Below are 12656 nucleotides of genomic sequence, written 5' to 3'. Positions count from 1 at the left end.
CCATCTTAAGCGTATGGTAAATATCTGTAGCTGTTTTTCTTTTTTGAGCTAGATTAATTGTATTTTCATTCATGTGCTTAACTACTCTGTCTTTGTTAACTTGTGCTATCCTCCTGGAGCATGCTGCAATACTCTAGCTCTGCATTACTTATCATGTTAACTCCAGCCCATTCCCATCCCATTGTTCACCACTATTTTACTGTTTCACAAGTTTTCTGTGACAGGCCTCAAATTGTCTAAAAAATCGGAGTTAGTATCCATTAGTTTGGTGTCCAACTCACTTTTACGAAAATTTTGATATCTAGGAACTTGTGATGAATGCAAATCAAATTCTGAATATTTTTGTTATTGGTGAGTGTGTGGATTTTCAACCTTGGAGAACTACAACAATTACTGACACAAAATGTGTAGCGATATCAAGAGCTAATGATAGCTGTATTACAGGCAGAGCAACCATTAGTGATTATAATACGGCCAGTGTTGACACTAAATATTCATGTGACATCACCCCTGAAGAGATCTCGGCAACAACAAAGGACACAAAACCAGGTAAAGCCCCCAGGTCAGATGACATCCTCCCCGTGTTTCTCATCACAGTCTGGCAAATATATGAAAATATGGTTAGCATAGTTCTTCAAATCACTACTGTACTGTAGACAGGAAACACACCCAAAAACTTAAACATGCCAAGATAACTGCTCTCCTAAAACCAGGTAAATGGGTTCAAATGGCTCCAAGCACTATGGGACTTAACATCTGAGACTTAGAACTACTTAAACCCAACTAACCAAAGGACATCACATACATCCAGGCCCAAGGCAGGATTCGAACCTGCGACTGTAGCAGCAGTCCGGTTCCGGACTGAAGCGCCTGGAACCGCTCGGCCACAGCAGCTTGCAGGTAAACTGGGAAATCTTCCATAACACTACGGGTGTATAACACATAACACTGCTTACCATAGTGTGCAAACTTCTGGAACAAGTACTACTCAACAGGATCTGTCAGACAATACTCATGGCCATCCCAGTAGAACAAGCCGGCTTTCGTCCCAACCAAAGCTGTGGAGACCAAGTCCTGGCCCTTACAACCCATGTTGAAGTGGGATTACAAAAGAAATTGAAAACATCTGTGGCATGCATTGACTTGTTAGCAGCCTATGATACCGTCAGGAGACAAGGCCTACTCTATAAACGGATGAAAATAATTCCCTTCCAAAAAATCACAAAGCTTATTGGTAACAGAGGATTCCAGGTCATCATGGGAAACATTGGTAACAGAGGATTCCAGGTCATCATGGGAAACAAAGTCAGTAGCTGGAAATTCCTTCGAAATGGCTTACCGCAAAGTTTGGTATTAGCCCCACTGCTTTTCAGCCTATACACTGCTACATGCCAGAAACAGCTTCTAGGAAATTTGGCTACGCTTATGACTGGGCCATTGCAACAAGGCATACAGATTTTGATACATTGGAAGAAACCCTGACATCCCATCTGTTTGCCCTGGCAGCATACTTCCGTAAACGGAGGCTTAGGCATAACGTCACGAAAACAGTAGTAACTTGCTTCCATCTCAATAACAGAGAAGCCGACAGAGCTCTGGAAGTATACTTTGATGACACGTGCCTCAACCACAACAAGGAGCCAAGGTACCTAGGGGTCATGTTAGACAGACCCTTGTCATTTAAATCAGACCTTACGAAAGCACCTGCCATGGTGAGAAAAAGAAACAACCTCATCCATAAAATCTGCAGTACCACCTGGGGACCAATGGCAACATCTCTGAGGACGTCTGCACTGTGCCTGGAATACTCTGCGACGGAGTAATGTGCACCTATATTGCTAAACAGTAGTCATGTGAACAAAATCGATGTTGAACTTAACACCACCATGCACATTATTTCAGGAACCGTTAGGTCTACACCTAACATGTGGCTACCTGTCCTGAGTCATACACCACCCGCAAAAATACGAGAAGCAGCCTTGGTCCGGGAATACAAGATCGAAGCAAACCCTGAACTATTGGTATACATTGATATACCTGACCAGAGTATCGAGAGGCTTCATTCAAGACATCCTCCTCTTGCTCTCGACAGCCTCACTGGGGCTGACATCAACTCTTGGAAAAGAGAATGGCTCCAAAATGCCCCAACAACTTGCCACCTAATGCCTTGTATTACTGAGGTAATTCCTGGGTTTGATCAGCCCCGTAAGATCTGGTCAACTCTGAACCAACTAAGAACTGTGCATGGAAAACGTCCTGACTCGCTCTTCAAATGGGGACTGCTGTCTTTGACAGCATGTGACTGCGGCATGCCTAAGCAGACCATCCAACACATCAGAGATGAATGCAGTGCCACAGTGTTCAGTGGGGACTTGGAAGAATTCCTCATGGCATCCCAAAAATCCATTGAATATATACAAGGACTAGATGTTTGTCTGTGAATATATGTAACGTAGAATAATGTGATCCAATACTGAAATATACTTAAATGTCATACATTAAATATGTCTTTGATACATTTGTGTTTACAACTTTTCCACCATTTAACAATGAGAGGTGTGTGATGCTTACCACCAGTAACTGCAGTTATATTCTATGGCTTCCAAAACTTCTGACATGGAAAGACAAAAAGCCATGTTCTTGTCAGGAAATGCCAAGGTACAAGCTGCAGCCATTAAAATCAGGCAGAACTTGAGTTGCATGGAAGATTTTCTTTATTGCAAAAACATTTTTCGACAAAGAACATGTTATTACAGCCACGTGAGAATTTTGGCAGCAGAAAAAGGGCTTCAATCAACCTTACACAGATTGGGCCTCCTTCTAATGAGATTAAGAAGAAATTATTATTTTAAGTAATTATGTGGGCAGAATTATGCACACCCTCTTATCAGGGATATTATTGTGGATTTTACCCTCAACTCAGAAGAGAGGAATAATGCACTGAGGAAATCTGATCTTTCCCTGATGGAAGCAATGTGAATAAACTGCCCACACAGCCTAGCTTGTTTATAAAGGAAGAATACATCAGGGCAGTCAGCTCTGTGGCCATATCTGGTGGGAACCTCACCTGCACCACAGCCTGGACAGTCCTGTAAGCAATTAAACCTGCAGTGAGAGCCCTGTCCAGTTGTAAACATTGTTTCCTTTGTCATGTATGCAGCATGTGCCCCCACTGGTGTGCAGCATGCTGCAGCAAAAAGGGACATCTGCAAGAGGTATGTTGTAGCATTCCAGTGCAAATATGTCTCAACTTGTGGAAGATAACCACGTAAGTGATGAAATTATGGAAGTGCAGAATTTCCAGAATGCAACCCAGCAAATGTTTTTATAGGGCATCCTAAACAACAATGCTTGTGTGTGCTAAACCAACACACTTAAATAAGTTTTGGGGTTGCCTCCCCTGCATGCAGTCAAAACAAAACCTTTGGATACATGGATGGCATCATGTGCCCTTGCTGAGAAAACTTCCAGTTTTACTCACTTTTTACTCATTTACAAAAAGACTCTCATCCAGAAAATTTTCTTGTGGTGGCTGACCTAAAAGTCAATAAAAATTTTGAGGTGGACTCCTACCACACTTTTGGATTTACTGTGCATGAAACAGTACACAGCCTGAAATTCAAAGAGCCTTCACCACCCAGAAGACTCTATGTGACGGATATGCTGAAATCTTTTCACCTTGGTTACATAAGGCAACTGATTTCAGAGTTAATGCCACTCTCAAAGTGGAGGCTATCCTGCATATCTTCAAAACTTGTCCAGTGTCTCTGGCTCTAACAGATGCCCTCAAAACAGAATAGGGCAGGATAGATTTGCAAGTGAAGATGCGTTAATGCACATTTCCCACAGTCAATGGATCTCTCTACTGGTAGCAGTACACAAACCCAACAGCACCGCAAGATTTTGTGGTGATTTTGAACTAATGTCAAATGCACAAGCTGAAGTGGACAATTATCCCCTACCTGACCTGGATGAACTCTCAGCAGAATTAGGCCTTGGAAGCTTGGTGTAACAGGAGTATATTTTGAAATTTCCTTTGAAGCAGTATCACACTCTTACTTAGTGTTCAATACAGTATATTAACTCTACCATTATACAAATAATCTAGTTGAAAGCCACAACACAGTGGAGCAGTTTTGTGTTTGCCGTCACCACACCCACTTGGACAAGCTGCACCCACTGCAAGAACGTCGTTGATGAGTCCTTTTCTTTCCAGGTGGGCATCCCCAGTGTGGGCCTGTCAATTTTGACACCACCAAACCTGGATCCATGGGATGATTTCTATCACTCATGACCATGATGTATACCATGGCCTCCATTAACGGACTTCTGCAGTGCTAATGAAATCAACTTAACCTCTGTGATCCTGGTCAGCACCCACATGCATCTTCTCCCCCAGCAGTTGTTGCAGAGGTGTGGGACGTTGTGGCACCAACAGTTTCACTATGGAAAATGAATAACTGACGCAACATTACTTTTGACCACTGTGGCGCTATGACTTGTCGTAACGAGTGCCATCTGATGGAAACATGCCAGAATCTGGCACATATACCGGTGCATGGCAGCTCTGATTCAGTTGTAATGTGATCAGTGGAGTATGCGCTGCTCATCATATTAGTTTGGTTTACAATATTTACATCGCAGACTCTAACTGTTATTTGTAGAACTCCGATACTGGAAGAGTCCTGTAATTGTCTAATAAATTGGAGTTAATCTCTATTAATTTTGTGTGCAACTTGCACAAAAGGTGGTTTGTTTATTATTTATTTTAACAGTCTCAAGCATGTGACTTGATAAATGTATACCGTATAACATCCTGTTGTCATTGTTATTGTTGCTGATGATTACGATGATGATACAAACTCACTGGGAATGTAACTGGGCAGCTCTTCATTACAGGCTTTAGGTATAGGTTGATAATTATTTGGAATTTGCCAAACCTGTGACTGAACATACATTCTGGAAACTACAAAAGAACATCACTACAGTGACGGCAAAACTCCATACAAAACCAAAAAGCCACATATCAAAATACCTTACAGCTTATTCACTACCAGCAATACCAAGCATCAACCCCTATGGATGTATTTGCTATTTTGTTTATTTCTTTTTCTCTTGTTCCAGTGATCCATGTTGTGACAGTATCACAGGATATGGAACGTGTCAGAGATCTATGGTAGCACATAAAAACAAAACAAAATGATTTCATATTACGGTGAACGGTAAATTAGGTTCTACTACAGAAAATTAATTTTGAGTGATAAATATTACAAAATAATTGTGCAGTGGATGTAAGGATCAAAAATATTCCTGCATGTGGTTCTAGGATGGACTCCACACATGATTCTTATGGCTCTTTTTTGTGCACACAGTACTTTTTTAGCCAGTGACTGATTACCCCAAAATATAATTCCATATGACATAATGGCATGAAAATAATGATAATACGCTGGATCATGGTTTCCATACTTCTATAAGAAAAAACACTGTGTAATGCTTAAGTTGCTGAACTCAAATCTTTTGCATAGATCCAAGATGTGGTTTGACCAATTCAGTTTGCTATCAATATGGAAGCCTAGGAATTTTGAAGTATCCAGCCTGGTTATCACATGCTCACCTATTTTTACTACTATTTCCTCACGTTTGAAAATTGTGTGGAACTGAACGTAGTTAGTTAGTTTTAGTGTAATTTAAAGAAAGGCCATTAGAGTTAAACGAGTTCACTGTTTCACTTAAAACCTTATTTGCTGTCATCAGCAAAAATGGTGAATCTACAATATTCCATACAGAGAGGCAGATCATTTATAAAGATAATAAAAAGAAGGGGGTCCAGAACTGAGCCTTGGGGCACTCACACGATGGAACCCATTCTGAAGATAATGGGACTCCATTTTGACTATCCACTACAGCTTTCTGTTTCCTGTTTGACAGGTATGAGTCAAGCCATTTCCCCGATGAACCACTTATACCGAGATGTGCAGCTTTTTGTAAAAGAATCTGGTGACTGACACAGTCAAATGATTTTGTTAGGTCACAAAAAATCCCAACTATCTCTAGTTTTTTTTTGTTGATAGATTGCAAGACTTCTCCAGCAAATACAAATATTGCATCTTCTGTTGACAAACTCTTTTGAAATCAAAACTGACTTTCACTGAGGATATTTTGATCCCTGCGATCCTTAATTATTCTGGCATGCATTAGTTTCTCTAAAACCTTTGAAAAACTTGTCAGTAGTGATATTGGCCAATAGTTAGCAGCTTCCGTCTTATCTCCCTTCTTATACAGCAGTTTTACAACTGTATACTCAAGCCTCTCAGGAACTATCCCTTGCTGAAGTGATGCATCAAAAATGTGGCAAAGGACTTTACCTACATGGCTGCAGCAGTACTTTAATAATTTGTTAGAAATATTGTCAATCCCAGTAGAGGTTTTACTTTTCAGAGATTTAATAACTCTTTCAATTTCTTGAGCAATGACTGTTGTTGCCTTCATGTGCTGTACTGAGCTAGGTACTTTGGAGCCTTGTAAACCTATTTTTTTCTGTTACTGTTAAAAAATATTTGTTTAATGTGTCTGCAACTATTTTTGGGTTGCTAACAAGATGACCCTCAATTTTTATTTGAATATTTTCACTACTAACTGTATTTTTCCTTGTTTCCTTCTTTACGAAGCTTCAAATAGTTTTTACTTTATTGTTAGAGCAATCAATTTCTGTCTCCAAGCACATGTTCTTTGCTGCCAGTATGGTCTTATTCAGAACTTTAGCTCCTACTGGGATAATTTGATCTCTTAGCTGCTGCTTACAGTTCTCTTCTTGTTTTACAAGAAATTTCGATGCCTTTAGTAAATCAATGCTTGTTTCCAGATTTCAACAAGTTTTCTCTCACTGACATTTTTGGAAAGGTTTCTTCAAAAAGACTTGAAACTTCATTTATAAATATATTAAATTTTGAGTTAACATCAATTGCAACATACACAGGAGACCAGTCCAATCTTTCCTTTGTACATTTATTTGGTTTAGAATGAGGAATTGCACTTCATGATCAGAGGGGCCATTTATAACATTTTTCACAGTTAAATTATTGTAAATATCTTTATCTACAAATACATTATCTATTAAAGTGCTAGAACCGGTTGTTACTGTAGCTGGAGTGTCCACCACTGGTACTAAGTTGTAAGAATACATCATGTGTTCAAAGTCCATTTTGTTTCTATTTTCTGTTAAGAAGTCCACACATTGAAGTCACCTGTAACAATGGTTGATTCAGTTTCCTACATAGATGGGACAGAAGTGATTCTACTTGTCTCATAAATACATTCAGATTTCCAGCAGGTGCTCTGTAAATAGCCAGTACAATGACTGTTGCACTGTCTGCTGTTAACTCAATGCCACACTCCTCAAATTGCTGATCACAACTTCTCACATATTGCAACTCCACCTTTTCTCATAATAGATATACAGTAATGTGCAGCTAAACTAGAGTTCTCAATTTGTAGCATGTGGATTCCACTTCTACCATGATGTTCTGAGAAAAACAGTATATCAGCCTTGATTTCACACTCATTTTTAAATTTATTAGCAACTGGTCTATTTTATACTTGAATATATATTTTGACGATGTAAATAAAACAGAAAGAAACTTCCACATGGGAAAAATATATTAAAAACAAAGATTCCAAGACTTACCAAGCGGGAAAGCGCCGGCAGACAGGCACATGAACAAAACACACAAACACACACACACAGAATTACGAGCTTTCGCAACTGGCAGTTGCTTCGTCAGGAAGGAAGGAAGCAACTGCCAGTTGCGAAAGCTCGTAATTCTGTGTGTGTGTGTTTGTGTGTTTTGTTCATGTGCCTGTCTGCCGGCACTTTCCCGCTTGGTAAGTCTTGGAATCTTTGTTTTGAATATATATTTTGGTGGAATAAAGACAAAGTTTGATTTTTGCTCACCCCTGCATTTGCATGATGTAAGAGTTGCTTTTTCCAGTACACTAGTTAATAGTATTGCTTGAGGTGTGGAAGACTCATATTGAACACACGAGAGAGATGTTTCATGCAACGAATCAATTTCTCTCGTGTTACTCACCATAAAAAACCGCCGAGTTTGCTTTCTGTTACGTGTAATATAGGCAACAGTTTCTGCTACATGTGTTAATGTTTCAGCTGTTGGTTCTGCCACTGAAGATCCTGCTGCTTTTGATGATGCTGCTGCTTCTGCTGCTGACACTGGACCCATACCGGTACATGGAATTTTGCTGTTCGCTCTCTCCCTGTTCGCAATGATTTCATTTATCATTTTACACACAAAGTTTTTTCTTTTGTAATTTAGATGCATACTGTGTTTGGTATGCTGACACCTGTCCAATTCGCCTATATCAACAACACCACATTTTCCAAACAAAGAATACATTTGTTTTATTTTAATGTTAGTTTTTCAAATTTCTTTGTTGACACATGAGCGATAGATTCGATCACATCTGTGTGGTAGAGCTGCAACTATTGTATTTCATTATTTATTGCATTTCAGGAACTTTTTCAGTTCCATTAGGCAGTTATTTGCTTCATTTTTTGCAATATCATTTGCACCCGCTATACACACGTCGTACTCATTTTTTCCCAGTATTTTATCATGTAAGTTGACACCAATAATGTTTTTCATTGTTGCTCCTGACTTCATAGTACCTGTTGTGTTGTATTTTTTGTTTTCTCTGAAAAGTCTCATCTTGTTTTTGCCATGAATGTCCCTTAAAAATAACACACTACTTTCGTATTTGCACTCATGTACGTTTTTATTGATATTGTCCTTCTCATTCGTCCCATTACTTCGTGGAAAAGATGGCATGCTCAATTTCTCACCGTCATGAACTTTGAGCCTGAATCACCATTCTGTTGATAAGGTTTGTTCCAAAGTTCATGTTACCTTGCCGATGTTAGGCCTAAACCCGCCTCTTCACTCACGGAAAGAACATGAAATTTGTTTTTAACTGACAACTCTTTGGTGTTTTCACTCCCTGGAGATGTTTTCTTATTTACATCTCTGTTTTTATGTGTTTTCATCCACTCATTAGAGTTTGTTTGCGGAAGAGAAATGGACTTCTGTTTGACTATGGCTAACTTATTTCTTTTCGAAATTTTTGTTTGACTAATGGCTCACTTATTTCTTTTCAAAGTTTAGATATCTCACTATTCAATACACTGATGATTTGCTGAAGACTAGAAATACGCTCATTTAGCTTCATAATTTCATCCCTACACACTATATTTTTACCCACATTATTTTCGTTTTTCGCAAGACCACTACTCCCTTGTACATACAACGTTTCCGCCATCTTGACCTACATTCAATCACAGACAAATGGAATAAAACATGACTTCAATCCCACATGCAAGAGGTATGTACTGTACAGGAAAATGAAGTTAGACTAATGACTGTAATAATAACTTCAAGCCCTTAGTTTTATGTGAAGAGATATAGGACGTCCATTTAACTACAATCAGCTGACAGTAGTATTCATAGTTCCTAATAACTATGGTATTGTCAATTCACAAGAAAACTAAAATGACTATACTATATAAATTGAAATATTGGTAAAGAAAAGGATGGCAAAGAGATGAGTTAATAACATCTACTTTGTAAGAAGGCACTCTTTTACTGCATCTAATATATTATTTATTGAGAAAGTTGCACATAAATGTTCTTATTGCATTTACTTCTACACTAATTTCTTTAAAGTGTTCAAAGGTAACATATCATGTACAGTGCTCTCATATTTAACTGCTTAACTCAAGTGATAAGTGACATCTTGTAAACAAAGAGAAACAAGACCAATTTCTTGGCCTTGTACAGTGGTCACAATGACAGCAATAAAATGGTATATATCGGGAAATAATTTAAATCAAGTACCAACTTGATCTGTCATATAAAAGTAGCCATGTTATGTGTTCAAATAGATACACTGGATTACTGTACCATCGTAAGATAGTTTGTCTTGGTTGGTTTATAAATTAGCTCACAGCTATTGATGACTTATAAGTGACTGGTTCTTCATTTTCAGCAATTAACAAATAGGTGCCTGAATTCAAAACATGCTGTTCTTCTCCTTACAATGACCAAAGCATAATAAAAAAATCAGTGATCTAATCAGTGGACGGAATCTGGAGGTTGTGCACTGTGTAATCTCCCTGACTAACTGGATGAAAAAATATTACTTGACAGCAGAACGAAAGAGAGAGAGAGAGAGAGAGAGAGAGAGAGAGAGAGAGAGAGAGAACATCAGCTCACAAAGGTGTTTTGTTAACTGGAAAACTGAGGTGTTTATCAAACTTTTGAAATGAAAACTTTTCCATCAGTCAATGGCAGAAACGTAGTCATTTCAAGAACTTTGGATGACAGCGATATACGTCAAAAAGGAAGCAACCAAAGTATGAAGTATTGGATCATTCAGCATATTTGGCACTCTGTGACTTTCACAGATACCTCTTCAAACCATTCTGTCTTCGGAGTATATGTAACGTCTATAAAGCATTACATTCAAGAGATTTCAGTTGCTTTCTTTTATGGTTGTCACTATTGTTACCTCATATTTAATTTGTATAAGAAATTAATGTAAAAAAGGTGACGTAAAACCACTGACCTGTTTCAGGAATGATCCAACTTTTGGTCGGGTCTTTATCCCGTATATCCTTTTCAAACCAGCTGCTGTGAACACGAAATTCCCCAGTGACGTAAGATAAGGCAGAACTCGTAGAACAAAAGCTGCACCTTTTACTTTTACTTGTGTATTGCCAAGACAAAGAATCTCCATTGTCTTGCAGAGTGCATGCTTGTTAGCAAATTCTGTTTTCTCCTAAAAAAACATTATTTCCAGTTAAATATAACTAGTCCATTCATTAAAAAACTGTTCTGTATGCAAACTTTAGTAAAATACTAGCCAATAATCAATTGTTTTACAAATGTACATATTTTGTACCAATAGTTCACATAACCCACACAAGAGGTTAACATGTACCAACAATTTTGCAGAAAGAAAATAAACACATAAACCTATGGAAGCTAGGGGAAAAAAATGCTGAAACATCTGGATGAAATGGAAAGTACAAAACAGTGGCTTGCAGTAGGAGGAATTCCTCTCAATTTTTTTGTAGCAAGTACATAAATAAGAAGAACTACAGATGATTATTTTTAAAGCTAATTAAAACTGAATAACTTTTGATGAACATCTAGCCAGTGATTGTACAAATCTTATTTCTTTTGCTCCTCATTACTTCTGTACATAACTTTTACTGGATGAGTTAACTTCAACCTCTTAAAAAATTGGTTTATATTTACTTTTTACAGTTTTAAAGAGAATTATGGCCAATACATAAAACTTTAAATTATACATCACACTGAATCTGTTAATAGCTAAAATCAGAGACATGTATTCATTTAAATCATGGGCCTCCTGTCAGTCAGTATACACTGAAGTGAAGAAAATCATCGGATAGCGAGGTGTACATGTACAGATGGCGGCAGTATCATATACACAACGTGTAAAACAGAATCACATTGACGGAGTTGTCACAGGTGATTTATTGGAAAAGGTTTCTGACGTGACTTTGGCCACACGATGGGAATTAACAGACTCTGAATGCAGAAAGGCAGCTGAAGCTAGATGTATGGGAAATTCCATTTCATAAACCATTGGGGAATTCAATATTCTGAGATCCAGTGTCAAGGACATGCCAAGAATACTAAATTTCAGACATTATCTCTCACAACGAACAATGCAGGGGCCAACGACCTTCATGTAACGACTAAAAGCAGCAGCATTTGCGTAGAGTTGTCACTGCTGATAGACAAGAAACACTACATGAAATAACTGTAGAAATCAATTTAGAACGTATGACGAATGTATGCATTGGGACAGTGTAGCAAAATTTGGCATTAACGGGCTATGGCAACAGACTACTGATGCGAGTGCCTTTGCGAACAACACAACATTGCCTGCAGCACCTTTCCTGGGCCCATGACCATCAGTTGGACCCTAGACGACTGGAAAACCGTGGCCTGGTCAGATGAATTCCAATTTCAGTTTGGACGCTCTGATGGTAGGGTTTGAGTGTGGCACAAATTCCATGAACCCAAGCTGTCAACAAGGCTCTGTGTAAGCTGGTGGTGGCTCCTCCATAATGCTATGGGCTGGTTTACATGGAATAAACTGAGTCCTGGTTATGTTCAGTTACTTGGAGACCATTTGCAGCCATTTATGGACTTTATGTTCCCAAAAAATGGTGGAATTGTTATGGATGACAAAGTGCCATGTTCCTAAACATGTCACTGGGTTACAGTTTGTGACTGATTTGAAGACTGTTCAGGACAATGAAGTGAATGATTTGTCCACCCGGATTGCCTGACAAGAATCCCATTGAAAATTTATGGGACATAATTCAGAGGACACTTTGTGCACAAAATCCTGCACCAGCAACACATTTTCAATTATGTGCGGCTACAGAGGCACCATTGCTCAATATTTCTGCACGGGATTTTTTGCTGAGTCCATACCATATTGAGTTACTGCACTACATTGGACAAAAGGACGGTTTTATATTTTAAAAATACAAGATGTTAGGAATTCTGAGAAAAATATGAGTAAGCTACAGGGAAAGATAG

The 12656-nt window shown here is 38.5% G+C and overlaps 1 protein-coding gene across 2 annotated transcripts in view; it reads right to left on the bottom strand.

Annotated features, from left to right (window-relative positions):
• Window positions 1-12656, bottom strand: part of LOC126335555 (uncharacterized) — a 71413-nt gene that overhangs the window by 21906 nt on the left and 36851 nt on the right. For both annotated transcript variants that reach the window (XM_049998958.1, XM_049998959.1), the window contains exon 4: window positions 10639-10851. In XM_049998958.1, coding sequence (XP_049854915.1) covers window positions 10639-10851 — 213 coding nt within the window. The remainder of the gene's footprint in view (window positions 1-10638; window positions 10852-12656) is intronic.

Source organism: Schistocerca gregaria, chromosome 2, assembly GCF_023897955.1.
Source record: "Schistocerca gregaria isolate iqSchGreg1 chromosome 2, iqSchGreg1.2, whole genome shotgun sequence".
NCBI classification, from domain to species: Eukaryota; Metazoa; Arthropoda; class Insecta; order Orthoptera; family Acrididae; genus Schistocerca; species Schistocerca gregaria.
Note: the sequence above shows the minus strand (reverse complement) of the source record. Positions and strands in the feature narration are given on the sequence as shown.